At 44.9% G+C, this 19,614-nt stretch overlaps 1 protein-coding gene and 1 pseudogene across 1 annotated transcript; both read left to right on the top strand.

The window, feature by feature from the left end:
• Positions 1-7,616: 7,616 nt before the first annotated feature.
• Positions 7,617-10,875, top strand: LOC118472302 (uncharacterized; annotated as a pseudogene).
• Positions 10,876-16,452: 5,577 nt separating this feature from the next.
• On the top strand, positions 16,453-17,586 carry LOC118472206 (uncharacterized). The gene has a single exon (XM_035960016.1). The coding sequence runs from the start codon at positions 16,453-16,455 to the stop codon at positions 17,584-17,586; it is 1,134 nt and encodes a 377-aa protein (XP_035815909.1).
• Positions 17,587-19,614: the final 2,028 nt, after the last annotated feature.

Genomic DNA, 19,614 nt, shown 5'->3' on the forward strand with positions numbered 1-19,614 from the left:
AATCTCACACAACACAAATAGACTGATCAAGGATGACAAGGTACAAAAGAGACTCCACCTGTAAGTACGATCACAAGTAGAGATCCAAATAGATCATGGCCCAAGGAAGTGAACAAGGCATGGCCATAACCTAAACTTGATGAAAGAAGTATGATGGGAGACTGTTAATTCAGCCCAAGCATATTTCTATGCCCATCATAGGGATCACAAGGTCAAGGATTAAGTTGGTATGCCTTCGATAGATATGAAGAAACCAAAGGCATCAAATTCAAGGAAATGGTCGGACACGTCTTTTCTAGGTTGGGTTAATAAAGCAACACGACGATCCGCAAGGAGAGGCCAAATACACTAGAGACTCCAACCTGCATCAGCTGATCAAGAGAATGGTTCTAAAGGGAGACATGACTTGAAATCCTTGTTTGAAGTCTAGATACACCTTAGGTTTGACAAGGAAATTATCTAGGCATTTATTTGTACGGGTGTGGTCATGAAGTGATAACGGAAAATTTGTCTTTGGGTCGGGTCATGGTTCACTAATTACGACTATAGCCTAATCTTGGGTTTAGGCAATCAAGTCACCAATTCTTTATTGGCCATAACTCAACCTGATGGCTCTCATATCAGTGTTGAGAACTGCTCTTTGCTGGACTAACCAGTTTATGCCCAAGATGACATCTATGTCTTGGCTTTTCAGAACAACCATATTAGTAGGAAAGTCCTGTCCGGCCAATGTTAAGGGCACTTGGTAAGCCACTTCTTTTCACTTTTGGTAGTTTTACTGTCGGGCGTAGAAGACCATTCGTCAACCAACTTCATAGAGGGAGGGGGCCTGAAAAGGTCCAGTTCACCATCAAGTGCTTCTCCCGCTACATGAGAAGGTCCGGCTTCCATCCCGACAGGATTCGCAGGGACGTTCGGGTGCAGTTGTGAATACAACACATGAATTTCTTCATGAAGTGTATAGACCTGCAGGTTATCCATGGCTAGGCTAAGCTCCTCCACATGGACTCGAGCTTTGGCTTCCTTAGCCCAGGCAAGTGGACGAGAGTTAACCGCCCAACCAAGCGCTAGATCTTGTTTCGCGAGTTGGTCTTGCAAGTAGCGGATGGCTGCATCCGCGATCCATAGATCATTCTTGTGACGGAGGTCTGATTGAAGCAGCTCAACTTGTGCTTCCAGATCCCCGATAGGATCGTTGCTACCACTGCTACTTTCTTCATGTCTTGGGGCAAGTTAATGGCAGGGTACGCCAATGGGTCTAGTAGATTTGCGCGCGGTCTTTCTGATGCGCGACAACATTTCTCTAAGGGGGAAAATTTTATTAATATAGTGCTTAGCATGATGCATGTGTAATTACAGAATCAACCTTAGTCGATTCAACCTTCTATACATTGCACTCTTCCTATCTGGTCTTTAAGATAGACTCTTCAGAATACTTAGGTAAGAAGAGAAAAGAATTTTTTTTTAGGTAAGACTTTTGAAAATTCTTTTGAAGATGCCTCATAATATCTGCAAAGAAGGGCTACGCTCCGATACCAGCTGTGACGGAACCTCCCAAGTAATTAGGCCCACCTACAGTTGTCCTTGTCCAACGGACTTCAGACAACCCTGTAGGTGCCCCTGAACTACTTGACAAGTTCGGTATCTTTCCTTACCTTACCAGGAACGTCTCACCCGTCTTGCAGACATTACAGAACATCGGAGATATAGAAGTGCGGAAGCAGTTACATAAACTTACATTTATTTAGAAAGTAAGATCAAGTTACTTATTACAGACCAGAGCTATAAACGAGTGCTGAGTACACATATCAAGGGAGGCAAAAACTCCTCCCAAAAACTATCAACAAAAAGATCCTATGTGGAGGACCAAGTCCTCCCGTATCTTCATTCTTGTTTTTCTTCATTAGATACCACCTTGGAGCAAAAGCAACAAAACTTTGTCGCTTCCTCACCTAAAAACAACAAAGGGATAAACCCTGAGTATGGAATACTCAGCAAGTCTTACCCGACTAAGGAAAAGACTCTCAAGGGTATGCTGGATAAATAGGAGTCAAGGAGAGGCTTTAGCAAAATCAACTTATACTTTTGCAGAAATAGCTTACTAAAGTGAGTCCTTACTTTCAGTCTTTTAACGCCATGTTAAGTATTAATAGACTCCATTTGCATCTAGTCAAATTTCACATCACATCAAAACAACATCATTTTTATCCATCGTGTTCACATCCTGACTTTAGGTTGCAGGGCAGTGACCAAGTCTTCATAACCGCGAAGGTACGGCGATCCGAATCGATTATACTCAGCTGAGGATCTCCAATCACACGACATATGTAGCACTTAACCCTTGCATATGTCAACCCGCCACCGGGGTTCTTAAGACCGGATCAGGTTCACGCAGACCGAGAGCACAGATACACCACCGTCCAGCCTCTTGCCACGGAGGGTACACGCTACTCTCGCCACCGCTCCACGCCCATCTCGTGTTATCTTATTCCGGCCTTAGTCTGCCCGAGGCAAGGCTTACCCATGACGAGGCATGTGACCAGTTAAAGGGTCCTCGATCATCAAGCCTACATACGCGTTAATCCTTAATCGACCTGGGTAGAACATCACCTGTTCCTACCCCAAGTCTCGATTTACATACTTCCATCCTTAGGATTGTTTCTATTCCCAAGGATGAAAAGAGCATCACAGGGAACTTTGCAGTAAGATCCCACCATTGCTCCAAATGAAAATATTCTTGCAGGTAGAAGCCATCCTCTCCCGGGTTAAATTGAGGACAACCTCTATCCACAAGATCTAAGCAAGGCTAAGCATTTTTGTAAATCATAATTTTGATACTTCACAGAAGTATCTATAAAGGTATGGATATCAAGGAAAGCAATGCATCAAAGGGTTTCAAGCAATTCCTATGAACCTAATGCACATTTCACTAGACTTAAGTGTGCGAAAAGTATTTAAAAACACAAGGAAAGGGGTTGCATGCACCGGGGCTTGCCTTCGTTAGTAGGTGAGTCAGGCTCGGACCCGCAGATGTCGAAGTAGAGCCAAGTCTCTGCCTGAGATTCCAAAGGTGGTGATGTCTTCTCTTGAGTCACTTCACTCTCTTCTTCGTTTTCTAAATATAACCATATATGTATATATATAAGAATGAATGCCATGTCATGCTTATGAGAGTGCAAAGATAATAAAGATTTATTAACTAAGTCTTGAATACAACTTTCCTTCACGGAATTCCGGGAACTTAGGGTTTCCGGAGTCGGTAAAGGAGTTTAAAGGGCAGGGGGGGTGTTTTGGGGTTTGGTGATCAAACAAGGTCCAAATCAAGCCAAACTCTACCCAAGGCTTCTAAATAGTATATAACACTCATATAAAAATTTTGGGCATTTTAGGACTTATCAATCTTTTTCTAAAAATCTATAACCAAGACTCTTAACCATTTTAAATACCCTAAAATTCCCTATTTGATTTAAAAATCATGAAATTATTTTTATTAAATACTACAGGAAATTAGGGTTCTAAGAAAATTGGTCTCATATTTTTAGGATTTTTCTACGATTTATGAAAGATTTCCAAAGCCCGCTAGAAATAGAAAAAGAAAAACAATAAACAGACGCGGGCCGAAATCAGCCCAAGTCGGCCCAACTAGCGCAGAAACGCGCCAGCGCGCGCCCGCGCTGCGGGTTTTGCAGAAAAGGCCCTGACAAACAGAATAACTTAAAGCGGGGTCAGAGCACTATTTCGGCGAGTCGCTGACATTTGCAGAAAGACCCTTCGCGTTCTAATCTTTTACCACACCTAGTCCCCGACTGCGCTCACGTCCAGCAGAGCTCCGGCGAGCACCTACGCCGGCCGATTAGGGCAACGGCTAGGGTTCCCGAGCGGCGGACATCAAATTGAACCAAGCCCAAGCATTTCCCCTCCATTAATTTCACCAAGGGGGCATTGGATCAATCGGTTCATGGTGTCCGAGCGGATGGGCAAGGGGATGAACGTGTTCCGATCAAACAGAGATGAGGATGGCCAAATTGGGGCTGGGCAAAGCTTCACGGGTTCACCAGGGTCTACAGACACATTTTGGTTTGGGCAGAACAAGGCCCGAGGAGTGGGTCGACGGTGAGGGGGTCACGGCGGTGTTCTTCAGAGCAAGCACACGTTCCGGTGAAAGCTTTTGGCTTAAGTTCGATTGGTTGGTACTGGGAGCAATAGGGGGCTAATAGCAAGCAGGAACATGAAACAATTGAGTAAGTACTCACTCGAGGAAGGCTGGCCACGGAGATGTTCTTCGCGGCGGAGTTAAGAACAAGGGAGTGAGGGATTTGGAGGATACGTGGGTTTTCCGGTGATCCTGAGTCGAGCGCTTAGTGGCTGAGAGATGGAATACGATGAAGAAGCAACGCTCGCCCTCAATTTATAGCCAACCGGGCGCAATCGGATGAGCTTCACCGGCTGTAATCGTGCTGGCGAGCTTCACCCGCACGGCAGAGCCACGGCGCAAGTCCGGTGGCCGCCGTTTAACCGGGTAGCGCCACCTCAATGCTTTGAGGCCACGTCGCACCAGATTTTTACCGCAGCCGCCGACGACCATCCGCTGCGGTGGCGTTCTTATCGCCGGCGAGGGGCTGACCATATCCATGGCGCGATATTTCTGAAGGCCGGTGAACAGTGCTCGGCTTCAGTAGAATCAATGAGTCTGACAGAGCGATTTGGGGCCAAATTTTCTCCAGATTTTGCATGAGAAATTCATCAATCTTCTGTACCAAAGTTATAGCCCCATGTTCCAGCTACAATTTTGTTATGGGAACCATGCCCAAACTTGCACTGGATCATGTTTAAATCTGGTTTCAAAGATTGACCCACCCCACTGTCAGACCAAGTTTCAGTTATCAGTCAGCCAGACAGCCCGACTTTGAGTGGGATTATCTCCAAATTCTTCATAACAACCTTGCTTACACTCTTAAGCAAAATTGTTATCCTTTGTTTGTTCTATAAGTTTTATGTGGTGACCTAGGGCATATTTTCATTAATTTGAAAGTTACAAGGGCTCAAAGTTGTGCTCTCAACACTGATTTCAGACTTAGGCTATATAGAGGTCAAGTGGTACTTTTTGCAAATAAACCCAAAACTTAGGGTTTGGCTTTCAAGTCCACATATTTGTGAACCAATTGACTTCAAATACTTATTTGGCTTGGTTTTTGCACTTTAGTCCAAAAGTGGACCAATTTTGCATATAAGCCCTTAGGGTTTGGTTTCAGGGTTTCCAGTGTTCCAATTAAGATTTCTGGTATCCTAGGGGTATAAAAGTGACTCAAGTTTATTCTTGGGGTCATTTTATGATTTTTACCCTAAAGCTTTTAGGTTTTCTCAACTTGGGTTAAGTTTTACCCCTTTATCCACTATTTAGGGTTAAGTCCTTTAACCAGGGTCCTATTTGCAAAACACTTAAACAATACAACTTGTTTGAAATTTTTGCCTAGTAAATGCACTCTAGGTGTGTCAAACATATGCAATGCCAATGCTTATGATGTCATGCTCAAGTTTTAGTTATAGTAACACCAGGGGTGTTACACCAGCTACTCCTCTAGTTCCTCTAATTATTTAGCTAAGGGCGTCCCAGTCCACCCTCATGGTTGCACTATTATCCCGGGTTGTCACTCCCCAAACAGGTCCTTACAGAGAGGTACTCAGGAAAGAGCCTGAGCCCCCTAAAGTAATCACAAGGACCTCATCGGGATAACATCATCGTATCATAAAAGATCACATCATGTTCATTGATTAAGTTTAAGCAATAGCATAAGCTAACCATGATTAACCCAAAAAGGTAAACAAGGGTAAGGGAAATACAAACTAGTAAATCCTTAGGTTTCAATAAAGTAATGCGGGACAGTGAATTATAAAGTAAAGTAGGACATGATAGGTCTGAGGACACTTGCCTTCACCAGGTTGTTGCTAAGAGGGATCTTCGGCAACACACTCAGGAACCTCGGACTCCTCGTTGTCTAAGTAAAGCGAGCATACATTCAATACATTTGGAAAAGTACAAATGAACAGCACATCAAACATTTACAATCATTAACTCACAAAAAGGTATAGTTTTAAGTGTAGGGGATGATATCAAGCTACAAAGAAAATGGAGTAATCCTAATTGGGGAATTGATTACTCTCTAAATGTTTAGGACATAGCTCAAAAGGGTTAGGTAGTGATTAAAACAAAGGAACGTTAGAATTATAATATAAACTACTCTCATTTAGGAATTTGATTATCCTTTAAATATTATCCATAATTACATACATAATTCTATTTATCACATTAAGGTCTAAAGGTTAAACCAAAAGTGAATCCATAAAATGCATAACACTAATCTCACAAAATTCAATATGTTTTAACTTCTAGGGCTTTCATTTTATTTATTTTATTAAATAAATAAACTAGCATAAACATTAATCATATATTCTAAGTGTAAAAATTAAAGTGTACAGATTGCAGTTGGTCATATTTTATTTGAACAAAGAATAATTTGGTGAACATTTTGCAATTTGAACCACTAAATTTGGAGTTCATATGAAAAAGATATGAAATAAACAAGTTTTGAGGTTCGAAATATGAAATTAGGGCTAAATCTGTGATTAAATAAAAGTCTAGGGGTCTAATTAAAACAAACCAGGGACCTATGCGCTAAAACAGAGGACGGCGGGTTGATTTCCTAAAACCAGGGGGTTTCTTAAGCAAAACAACCACGCGATGGGTTATCGGGCTCCCTCAACCGTTGGATCAGAAATCGACGGCTGAGATTAGATCTGCGGTCGAGGGTGCGCGCGCGTGGGTGGGCGAGCACTGACAAGCGGGACAGGGAATGTCAGCGACAGAGGGGGAGAGCGCACTGACCGAGCGGGTCCAGCGCCAGAGGGGAGACGGATGGCTACAGGGGTCCGAGGGGGTCCGAGCCGTTCGATCAAGATCAGACGGGGGGTGGGGTCTGAGTCGTTCGATCAAGATCGGACGGGGAAAATCAGACCGGGAAGGATAAGCGGCTGCGGGTGACGCTGACAGGTGGGGTCAGGGCATCAGGTGCGCGTGCGCGAAGCGGTACCCGCGGTTCGAGCCGTTCGATCAAGATCGAACGGGGGGGTCAGACCGGGGAAACAGACGGCTGCGGGCGGCACCGCTCCTCTCCGTGGTGGTGAGGTCGCTGGAGTTGAGGCGAGCGCGAGCTAGGGTGGCTCCGGGGTCACCGGAGTTGGGCAGAGGGGAAGAGGGTGCCACGGCGAACTCAATGGCAGGGAAGAGGCCACGAATCCATGGGCAGAGAGGGGAGAACGACGATGGGAAGACCTCGAGCGGGTCGGAGCAACTCTAGCCACGGGGAGGGGACTTAAGGCACGCTAAGGCCTAGGCTGGCTTCAGCAGAGGCAGATGCACCTTAGGGACTAACCCCGGGGAACTAGACCGGGCTAAATCGGCCAGCCACCGCACGAGCACGACGGACCGCCGTGGTCGAGCACCGGTGAAGGCGAAATTGGACGAACACAGGGCACAATAAGGGAAATTGGGCACGGGGACGGGTGTCTCACCTCGGAGCAGAGCTCGGGGAGGCTTAGCGTGGTCTCCGGCAAGCTTGATGGCCGGGAACGCGGACGCAGGTCTCCGGCGACGAGGGCAGAGCGCGAGAGAGGGCGAGGGTGTGCGAAACGAGGCGAGGAGCGAGTGCGGGGTACTGGCGGGGCTCTAAAAAGGGAGTTGGGCGCGTGGGCGAGCGTCGTGGTTGAGAAACCCGGCGACGTGCGCGAGTGCGCACGCGCCGGTCCACGGCGAGCGCGAAGAAGGCAGAACTGAAAAGACAGGCTCACGGCGCAGAGAGAGAAAAGGAGGACGCGCGGGGGCAACAACTCGGCACTGGTGAACTGGGCCCGTGAGATAGAGAGAGAGCGAACGGGCGAAGGAAACTGGCGCCGACAGGTCGGCCCCATTGAGCAAAGAGCGAGAGAGGGAGGGCGCGCGCGAGGGAGAACTGCTGCTGACAGGCGAGGTCCGCCTGTCAGGCGGCGCGGGCGCGCGGCTTGGCTGGTCTTAGTGGGCCAACTGGGCTGCTTTCCCCTTTTCTTTTTCTCTGGATTTTCTAATTCCTTTTCTATTTCTTTTTCTATAGGGTTTTCAAATCCAAATTCAAACTAGGTTTCAAATTCAAATAAATTCAAACTTGTGCAACACTTCAAAGAATATTTTAAACTCAGCATGGTGCAACATGTCCTGGCTCATAAGGTTTTGGTAAAAATAAATAATTAACCTCCACTAGTTTAAGCTATTTCTAATCACAAGGAAAAAGAGAGAAAGAATCTAGAGAGAGAGAAAGCCTAGAGTGAGAAAAGGAAGAGTAACACATGATTTTGGGTGATAATTAGAAAGAAATTTTATACCCCCAAAATCAGGGTGTTATATATTGCTCAAGGAAATTGTAAATGCCAAAGACAACAAAATGCTTGAAGAATCAACTGAAGAGTAATAATTATGCATAATTGACACCTACAGCAGCATGCCTCGTGCAGAAAAAGCATCCTGGACAAAAGAAATTGTCAAAGCCTCGGTATCTCACATTATGCAACAACATGGAAAACGATCCGATTTCACTGAAGCAGCAAATGAGCATAAGGTCATTGTAGTATTGCTCTTTAAATACCACAACCTTGTGTTTTTGAATCTTGAGAATTGCATGTCATGCACTAAACTTCCCTCAATTAGCCTTCTGAGTCAACTCTGGTCGGTCCTTGCAATTCTCAAATTTGTACACCATTGTTCCAGAATTTCTTGGGGCCACTATACTCTCACCAGCCACTGAGGTTCTAAAGCCAATTGATAGATTATTAAAACATAAGGGAGGTGAAAAGATGCATAGCTACCCAAAAAAAACAATGGACCTCATTATTTAAATAAAGGGAACTATTATCTTTAATACAACTCTCCATACTGAAGGAATGTAGCAAGACCCTCATAACGCAAAGCTTAGTAAGGTCTGGAACTCACCAGCATGTGTACCGTGGGGGGGAGTCCACAGCCCCGGCCAGCACCAGCGATGGCTCATGGTGGACGTGGGCGACGCATTGCTCTTGTTCCTCGCACACCATTACTGTCGTGCTCTGCTAGGCCCGACCTCCCTCTCTCTGTCCCTGGTCATAACGTTTTGGGCGAGCAGCGAGGCCACAAGGCGGGGTTGTAGCTAGAGGAGAGGAAGCATGAGATAGGCATGTGAAACTGGCACAGCCCGAGAGATCCTTGGCAGAGGTACAAGCGTCAAGGAGGAGGCGAGGTGCGAAGGGGAGGGAGGCCGGGATGGAGGCGAGCTGACGTCTAGGGCCACGGCGAGCAGTGAGGCCGTGGGAGGCGAGGGGCGAGGCGAAGAGGAGGGGGACTGGAATGGATGCGAGACTGCGGCGAGCGGCGAGGCGCCGAGGCAGGCCACACGTAAAATCCAATGGGTCTTCTTTCTGTCTGAAGCGAGTTCACGATGTTTCTAGGATGACGACCACGTGGGATGCTTGTTGCAGTAGGAGAAAGACGACTGTTCACGGCAACGTTTGATGCTCGATCGAACGGCCATGATTTTTTTGGAACGACGTGGATAGACCGATCGGTGTTGTTTCCATCCGACTTTAATAGTAAGGAAATCTCCAGTTCTTGCACCCACTCGTCCACCGTTCGCATACGTCACGCTGCGCTTGCTCACATACGCCGACCCTACCCATCCGCTGGCCCCCGCCTGTACCATAGCCGACGAGCAGAGCGGGCTTCCCCTGCGGAGGTGGAGGCCATTCTTCCGCGCTTTCGAGGCGATCGATGGCTTATCGAGGCATGCGGCTACCCGCGCGCCGAGTTCCGTGATGTGCATGGCGAGATCGTCATGCTGCTCCGCGGCGCCACGGATGACGGCGTGGCCGCCGAGCAGCTCTGCGCCGTGCTCGACGATGTCATGGTCGAATCCCTCAAGACGCTGCTGGTCGTGTTCGTTCCGCATGACCTATTAGCGTCCACCGACCTGGTGAGGACCGTCGGCGCCCTCGGGAGCCACGGGTCATCCCGGATCCGAAGCCTCACGTGCGACGTCGTGCGCGGGTGGAGGGTGGCCGTTGAAGCCTCCTTTGCCACTGCTGTAGCGGTGAAGAAGAAGCTCGATAATCTCTCTGATGATCAGATCCCGCTCCCACACGTTGCCGTCGACAAGGTGCACTAGAAGAAGATGGATTTACCGCCTGCCAAGATGCTTCCCGCCGCTGAGGTACACAAGAACACGCACATACCATCAGCAAATATGCTTCCCGCCGCTGAGGTACACAACAAGAGACCACATGTACCACCAGCAAGTATGCTTCCCACCGCCGAGGAACACAAGAAGCAGCATTATATACCGCCACCGAAGACGCTCTCGACCGCAGCAATTCTATCGAACCAATAGAAGAGCATGAGTGAGACCAAGAGACCGCCCGCCGCCGAGAGCGAGAAGATGGAGGCTACAAAATGCAAGCTCCACGAGGGTTACCTGGAAGCCGATGGAGTCAAGCGTCGGCGCAGCATCCAGGCCATCAGCGTACGGGAGAGAGGCCCAGCAAGATGTAGGACAAGCTCAACGTCGGGCTCGGGCGAGGCGGAGATGGCACCCGAGGACGAGCTCAGCGTCGGGCGAGCCCATCGTCGAGTGAGACAAAAATTTGCGCCTGAGACCCGATCTGCTTTTCCTATCATATTAGATGACCCATCGGGAGATGCCAGGCGGTGTGCGTGCACAGTGGCGCGACCGTAATCATGCTGTTGCGCCTGGACGCATTTGGGCATGCACAAGTGCAAGTCAGTTGCTAGGAGCGACACAACATCGGTGGGGCAACGCGTAGCATTGAAAAGGATGACATTGCGAGCGTGCAGAGCATATCATGATTGTATAGGGATGAAAGTGGATATCTAAATTATTAGGACAATTTAATATTTTAAAAGATTCGTATGAAATTTGTTGTTGATTTTTCTTATGCTACCAAGAACATTATCACAAACAAGAATAAAATGTTGTATAAATTATTTTATGTGTTATTTGCTCCCTGCAACGAAAAAGGTGAAAAATATTCGTATTTGTATCTGAATTTTATATCCATATTTGATAAGAGATATGATAAATTTAAGTCTTACCTTTTATGAATCTTTATAAGCTAAATGCTAAAAACAAGAATACAAATTTGCATAGAGGATTCTATATCCTATTTGTTCGTAATAAAAAATTGATATTTGAATAATTATTTATTTCATCACTACAATTGCCTACTTGTCGTGCATCATGCATCGCGCAACAAGATTTCCGTTATGTTACGTATCGTGCATGGTGTTTTATTTGGGCTTTGGCCTATTAAACTTAATTAGACTAATTAATCCATGTATAACTTTTTAAGTTTCACTGCCCGGTCCAAAACATACTATACTACTCAATACTCATGCATCATGCATGCACAGGGCTCCTGGAGCTAGCGCGTATGCATGTCCCCGTGTCTAGATCGATGCCGGTATCTATGGGTCTCTATCTATTCGCGTGCATGGCAACTGACAACGGCTAGCTAAGCTCTATATAACAAGGCGTGCCAATTCTCCCAGTCCCAGTTCAATCTATTTGTACCCACCCGTTCCGCTCGTCCACTGCTCGCACGCCCCGACTCTACTCGCCGTCGCCAGCTTGCCTGCATCCGCCACCGCTACCATGGACAACGAGGACAGCGGGCTTCCCCTGCTAAGGTGGAAGCCTTTCTTCCGCGCTTTCGAAGCCATCGTGGATTCAAGAAACACTAAATTTAGAGTTACAATTATAAAGATATGAATTTCAGAAGATTTTCGTGATTAAATAATAATAACTATATTCTATGTTGATTAATGTAAATCATACGAGAAAAGATATTAAGGAAATAGCTCATTCAACTTTAATCTAAGTTATAACTTGATTAAGGATTATATTTTAATCAAATTATAGAGGGAACAATTTAGCTTTGTTTTAGAAAAGCTAATATAGTAAACATGGGGAAAATCAATATTTAATTTTGAGGACATGTTAAATAGTAAAATAAGGTTTACTAAGGGGTAGATGACATTACTACGAAGACAACGCAACTTGAACGGACTAAATCAGAGTTAATATAAAGAAAATATAGATTTTATAAGTTTTAAGGCTATTTTAATATTAAGTTTGTATTAAAGTCGAGTACCAAGGACTTGTGAATTTCAGGGACTTGCTTGTGATCAGTTTCAACAGAGAAGGATCGCGGGTTGGTTTTATAAAACTCCGAGGGTTTCTTACGCAAGAACGCCACAACCACATCGGTTGGATGCACCATGGACCATAGATCTATAGACCAATAGTCCAGATTAAAAGCCCCTTAACGTGATGAACTGGTATTCAACACGGGCCACCGGATCTGGGATCCATGACTCGTAATACGACAGTGCGTTGATCGCATCCGAGCCTTTGGATCATCGATCACGATTTAATTAACCAAAGGGTTATTCATCCTTCTAATCTACACTGCCCACGATGGAATCAACGATCCGAAGACCCTCCTCCCACAGCCGAGCACAGCGGTAGCGCGCACCAACGAGGCGATGGCGCCATCGCCGGAGTTGATGTTCCCACGTGCTGATGCCCTAACACAGTCACGGATAAGCCCATATGAAGCGGAGAGGATCACGAATCAGGTGCAGGGATCCTTACCTGAAACTACGGTGGTGGTTGCACGACTCACGGCATGAGGCAGCACACGACGGAGGAATTGCTCCGTTGAGCAATTTTGAGGTCCCCTAGCATCAACTCCACCCTGATGAAGCTTTGAACGCACGCGGAGAGCTCGGGCGACACTCCCAGGCTTGTTCTCGAGATCCCTTTTGACAACGCAACACGCGCAGCGGCGTTCTCCGCTCTTCCTCCCTGCGACGATGGCGCCCGACGGCGGAAACTAGCTTCCCGGTGAGGACTGCCTCGTCTAGGGTTGGCGAGGCTGCCTAGCGACGAATGAAGGGGGTGGGGGTATGTGATGCCTGGGTCCGTTTATATCTACATAAGAGATTCACGGTAGAGGAGATAGGGACAACATGGACACGAGTTTGTTGGGAGTTTGTTGTATCGGAAAAGGGATGAGGACGACGCTGGACAGACGGGCCCACCTGGCGGTAACACAAGATAGACACTAGGGTTACGACTTTTCATGAATGCGCCTCCGCGGTGGGGTCCGAGCTAGGCCGATAGGTGGCCCATGTGGGCATGCGTCATGTGGGGTGGGAAAGGGACTGGGCCAGGAATCTAAGTGGCTCGATCAGGTAAGTTGGTTTTGTTTTGTTTTTTCTTTTCTATTTGTTCTGTTTTCAGTTTTTTTAAAATTCACATAAAATCCAAACTCCAAATTTATGTTCAAATGCAACAATCTAAAATCTCGGCATGAATGCAAATTATATATATTTATATTAATTATTTTATTCCTTTGTTTAGGCAAGGGCTCAAAATATGCCATACACACATTTTGTTTCATTTTAGGAAAATATTACTTTTGAGTATGTGATCAAATTTGAAGTTAAGAACCATAAAGAAATGAATGTCCATTACCTTACTTATCTAGGGAAAAATATATAATCTTTACCAGGGATTCTTTTAATTAAAATACTTTTAAAAAGTGCTAAAGTTTACAAAGGAAATAATGAATAGAATGAAAATATTTCTTCTAGTTATTGCTTTCAACTTAAACTTTAGTTTCTGGATTTGAATCTAAATTTTGAACTACCCAATTTTTAACATTACTATTGACTTAGTTTAGAAAAATGTATTTTATAGAGAAAGTAATTTATTATTAAAAGCCATTTTAACTCAATCTTTTGAAGAAACATTTTATAAATCCCAAAAATAGAACTTTAGGTGTTACAAGGAGTCAAGCAACACAAGGATGCATTTGTGTGAACATATATTATCTTTTATTGATGTTGTTCGGTCATGTATGAGATTGTTAGATTATGTTTTCTTAACCCATATACAATAGGTGAATAATAGTATCAGTCGTACATCAGTTGTTCCTAAAGTTGGAATGGCTTTTTATTCAGAGGACGCCGCTTATGACATGTACAATAACTATGCTGGCGAGATCGGATTCAACATTAGAAAGAGCACGACAAGACACCTGCTAGATTATGTATTCCTAAACACAAGTCATCGCCTTTTTATATGGCCTATATAACTCACTGTTGCTAAACATCTCGGGCATGTTATTCGAAAGCATCATCGAAAGTTTATGCCTGATTTTAAGAGTTGTCTATATGAAGATAGATCAAAGATTTACTTCAATAAAAAGTGGTGTGGCTTGTTGAGTACAATGTTGAGGATAATGTATGGATGTCAAACCTAAATGCGTTGAGTGATGAATAAAGTATTCAAGAAAAGATTTCGTAGGAAATTGGGTCTTTCGGAGCTCCTCGTAGAACGTGAGAAGGTAACTTCGTGCAAATGAGGTGAATATAATGCATATTTTCATTCATGACAAAAGATCCCAGTTACTTATAGCCCAAATTTACCTATGTAGAAGACTGCGACTGAATCATTTACAAGGAGAATATTTTTAGGGTTTGAGACAAAATTTAAGGATCAATTTTTATTAACCCGCCAATTGTTGCACAACGAGGGGTCAATATTGACATACATGGTTACACAGATGCAATCTTCTCTTGGAGCATCTGTTTTATTTAACACTGCAGATATGACAATCAGTTGTTTGTGCAGAAAGTTCGAATCTATAGGTATATCATGCAAGCATGCCCTTAAAGTCTTTAACATAAAAGATATTTTATTTTTGCCATCACAATACATACTGAATAATAAACGATCAACCATATCCCACGGAAAGAGAAAAGGGAAGAAAAAGAAAAGTGGCACTGACAAAGATACTTACCGATCCTACTAATTCTATCAAAAAAATCATTATTATGTGGCCTACTTTTTTATTTCTTGATTGGTTTAAGTAAGTTATATTACTAATTGTAGGAGAGTATTTAGATAATGCAATAGCAAACAAAGAATTGGAGTTGATGTAAGTTATATTACTACTTTTTTTATTTAACGCTGCTCCAAGTCAGTCTTCAACCATGCATGGTGATTCCATCAATCCCCTTTGGAGGTTACACAAGTCTCTTACTTGGAGTTGATGTATTCCAAGTCTGAGTTGATGTATTCCAAGTCTGAGTTGTTGACAGTCTCTACGCTGAAGGTGGCCCATATTCTTTTTGTGCTTCCTGTATACTGAAATGCAAAGAATTTTCAGCAGTGCATGTATTGGACACCTCTGATTTTCAGCTTCACAAATGTCGTCTTCTACCCTGTCACTATGTGCACGCAGTTGTCCTATAAATGACATACTTTGTAATTACAAATATAGATTGCCCAAAGTAGAGTATCAATTCCATTGCTGTCGAGGTGGTGCTTATATCAGTGAACTGACGAGATTCGCAGAACAAGTATCACTGAACTTGATGTTTGCTTCTCTGCAAAATTTGAACGCACGACCACTGAGGACATAGACACGACAACTCAACGGGGAGGAGGAAGAGAGACAGAGCAGTCGCCGGCGCAACGGGACCGAGCACCAATGCCATGCATGGCGGATCACAGTGAGCCAGCAAAGGCACCCACGCCCAACACAAACATACGGAGGACGAGATCTAGCTGGCAAATTAACTAGCCACATATTTTGGCCTGCAAAGAAAATATGTTTCCAAATGTTAATATAATATACCGTGGCTAAACTGTACAAGATAAAAAAATAGAGGACCAAATTATATGAAAAGAGAGAATAAATATTCTAGGTTAATTTTGGAGATATAGATGATCAAATTTAGGGACGTTGCTCGAGACGGAGAAGATATAGATGATAAATTTTTTTAGAGTGTTCTGTAAATGACAAAGAATATATTTTTAGAGTACGAAGTTTAGTGGATATTGTTGGAGAAAGCCTAAATGACATACTTTGTAATTACAAATATAGATTGCCGAAAGTAGAGTATCAATCCATTGCTGTCGAGGTGGTGGTTATACCAGTGAACTGACGAGATTCGTAGAACAAGTATCACTGAACTTGATGTTTGCTTCTCTGCAAAATTTGCTTTTGGGCATTTCATCGAATAGCTGTAGCACAACGGCGGGCCCTGGTTCAGGGCGCCGATGAACCGGCGAACAGCATGCGGCGGGCACAGGTGCTGACGAAGGTTCATTTGCCAAGAAGCCGAACCAGAGTTGCAAGCTTCATGGCCATCGAGCCGTGCGTACAAACAGAACAGCCTTTGCCGTTGGATGAAAAACAGAACAGTTCTTCTGCAGATGAGCGCGAAAACAAAACAGAACAGCCTTTACCGTTACATGCAGAAAAACTCGAGTCGGACTCCGTCCCGTCGGCTTGTTCTATATATAAATGAGGCGCGCCGAGTCTCCCAATCCAGTCTGCAGTTCTGCGCGCACCCGTTCCACGCTTGCTCGCATCGCATCCGCCGACCCAACCCGCCCGCATCCACCTTCCGCCGCAGCTACCATGGCCGACGAGCAGAGCGGGCTTCCCCTGCGGAGGTGGAGGCCATTCTTCGGCGCTTTCGAGGCGATCGACGGCGTGATCGAGGCATGCGGCTACCCGCGCGCCGAGTATCGTGACGTGCGTGGCGAGATCGTCGTGCTGCTCCGCGGCGCCACGGATGACGGCGTGGCCGAGCAGCTCTGCGCCGTGCTCGACGACGTCATGGTCGAATCCCTCAAGACGCTGCTGGTCGCGCCCGTCCCGCACGACCTGCTGGCGTCCACCGAGCTGGCGAGGACCGTCGGCGCCCTCGGGAGCCACGGGTCGTCCCGGATCCGGAGCCTCGCGCGCGACGTCGTGCGCGGGTGGAGGGTAGCCGTCGAAGCCTCCTTCGCCACTGCTGTAGCGGTGAAGAAGAAACTCGACAATCTCTCTGCTGATCAGATCCCGCTCCCGCGCGCTGCCGTCGACAAGGTGCACGTACCGTCTGCCAAGATGCTTCCCGCTGCTGCTGAGGTACACAACAAGAAGCCGGACATACCACCAGCAAAGATGATTTCCACCGCCACCGCCGCCGAGGCACATAACAAGAGGCCACACGTACCACCAGCAAAGACGCTTGCTGCCGCCGTTGCCGAGGTGCACAACAAGAGGCCACAAGTACCACCAGCAAAGATGCTTTCCACCGCCGAGGAACACAAGAAGCAGCATTATGTACCGCCAACGAAGACGCTTCCGACCACATCAATTCTATCGAATCAACAGAAGAACATGAGTGAGACCAAGAAACCGGTCGTCGCTGAGAGCGAGAAGATAGAGGCTACAAAACGCAAGCTACGGGAGAGTTACCAAGAAGCTGATGGAGTCAAGCGTCGGCGCAGCATCCAGACCATTAAGGAGGAGGAGGGGAAGCTGTTAGAGCAGAAGCAATGCAAGAATCATGCGTCCCATCGTACGGAGAGAGGCCCAGTAGGATGTAGGACTAGGACCTCGTCAGGCGTCAGGCGTTCTAGGCCTCCTCCTTCTCACGTGCTTTAGGGCCGAATGTTGTTCTTGGATGACCAATATTTGTGCATTTTGAAGTTCTGTTTACGTGTAAAGAGATAGGATCATCAGCGCTAGGACATAGCATATTTTATCCTACTACACTACCTGTCCAAGAGAAATTTTATCATGTGAAATCGAGCCCATGGATCAAACTATTGAATAAAAGACCATTCTCAATAAATCATTTAAAAATAGAACTATCAAGTGCAAGGCTTTGATTAGACGTTTGTGTTTTTTTATAATAATTTTGTCCACAGCTCCCTTCGGACCCTAAGTTAGATGATCTATTCTTTGTTTTTCTTACAGTTTTCGTAACTAGATTTATATTTTGATTTATATTTTTTAGATTGATTATTTAAAGACATGATGTCGATAGTTGGATCTTGAAACACCAGATGTCTAGTAAGCTTAGACCAACTCCACCAGGGGTCGTATATGGGCGTGCATCCGTAAAATTTGCACGTCTTCGCACTGTTGAGTTCCCCAGCATGCGCTGTATCCGGCGACAGAAAAAACGGGCCAGAGGTGGGCGCTCCTTTTTCTCGCGTATTCTCTCTCATCCGCGCAACCCAACCGTCATTCCGAACTTCCTCCTTCCTTCGTGGTACGGTGACACGAGATCTATTTTCTATCGAACCACCAGAAGACCATGAGTGAGACCAAGAAGTCGCTCGTCGCCGAGAGCGAGAAGATGGAGGCTACAAAACGCAAGCTACGGAAGGGTTACCAAAAAGCCGATGGAGTCAAGCATCGGCGCAGCATCCAGACCATCAGGGAGGAGGAGGGGAAGCTGTTGGAGCAGGAGCAATGCAAAATGCATGTGTCCCGTCGTTTGGAGAGAGGCCCAGTAGGTTGTAGGACAAGGACCTCGTTAGGCGTCAGTTGTTCTCGGCCTCCTCCTTCTCACGTGCTTTAGGGCTGAATCTTGTTCTTGGATGACCAATATTTGTGCATTTTGAAGTTTTGTTTACATGTAATGAGATTTGTGCATTTTGAAGTTTTGTTTACGTGTAATGAGATATGATCATCAGCGCCCGGACATAGGATATTTTATCCTGCTACTACCTATCCAAGAGAAATTTCATCACGTGAAATAGAGGCCATATACGAAACTATTGAATAAAAGACCATTCTCACTAAATCATTTGAGAAATAGAACTATAAAGTGCAAGGCTTTGGTTAGACATTTATGATTTTTCATAATAAATTTGTCTACAGCTCCCTTCGGACCCTAAATTAGATCATCTATTCTTTGTTTTTCTTACGGTTTTCATAACTAGATTTATATTTTTTAGATTGATTAGTTAAAGACATGATGTTGATAGTTGGATCTTGAAACACCAGACGTCTAGTAACCTTATAAACATGCACCAACCGGATGAAAATAATAATCAAACTATTATAATTATTAAAGCCCTTTGGAATACAAGATTTTTTTCGTTTCCTGCATTTTTTTGTGAAAATGAACTGGTTTATGTGAAATTCCCGTATGATTTCTCTGAAATTCTTGCATTCCAAAGAGGCCTAAAAGATGCACTAACAGAATAGGTGAATAAAAATTTAATAAATAATTTATACTGGTTGTTTGACAATTAGTCGCTTGAACGGAAGACAAGACACGGTATGGGCTAGATGTAATGACCAAAATTTGTATAAAAGAAAATAATAGGATAGATAAATAAATATATTTCTATGCTAGAATTTTGAGGATTTCTTGATCTTCTTTTCTTTGTGCATATTCAACTAAAAGAATTAAAGTAGTTAAATGACAAATAAATAAATACATGAATGTGCATTCCATGTTGGAATTCTTATATGATTGCATTTGTGTTCAAATTTTTTAGACAAGTTAAGTTTGAATGGTAGAATTTGTAACACCCAAAATCCTATTTTGTGAGGTATAAAAAGTTCTCCTGGGTATTTGAGATAAATGACTTCTATAAATGATTTCCTACCTTTATAAAACATATCCTTGTGATGTAAATAAATAATAATAAGTAGTTAATTTTGAATTATGGA

Source organism: Zea mays, chromosome 6 (genome assembly GCF_902167145.1).
Source record: "Zea mays cultivar B73 chromosome 6, Zm-B73-REFERENCE-NAM-5.0, whole genome shotgun sequence".
In the NCBI taxonomy this organism is placed as follows: Eukaryota; Viridiplantae; Streptophyta; class Magnoliopsida; order Poales; family Poaceae; genus Zea; species Zea mays.

What these genes read in the sequence shown, in the direction of transcription:
- LOC118472206 (XM_035960016.1), top strand. Translation starts at nt 16,453, where the DNA reads ATGAGGCGCGCCGAGTCTCCCAATCCAGTCTGCAGTTCTGCGCGCACC.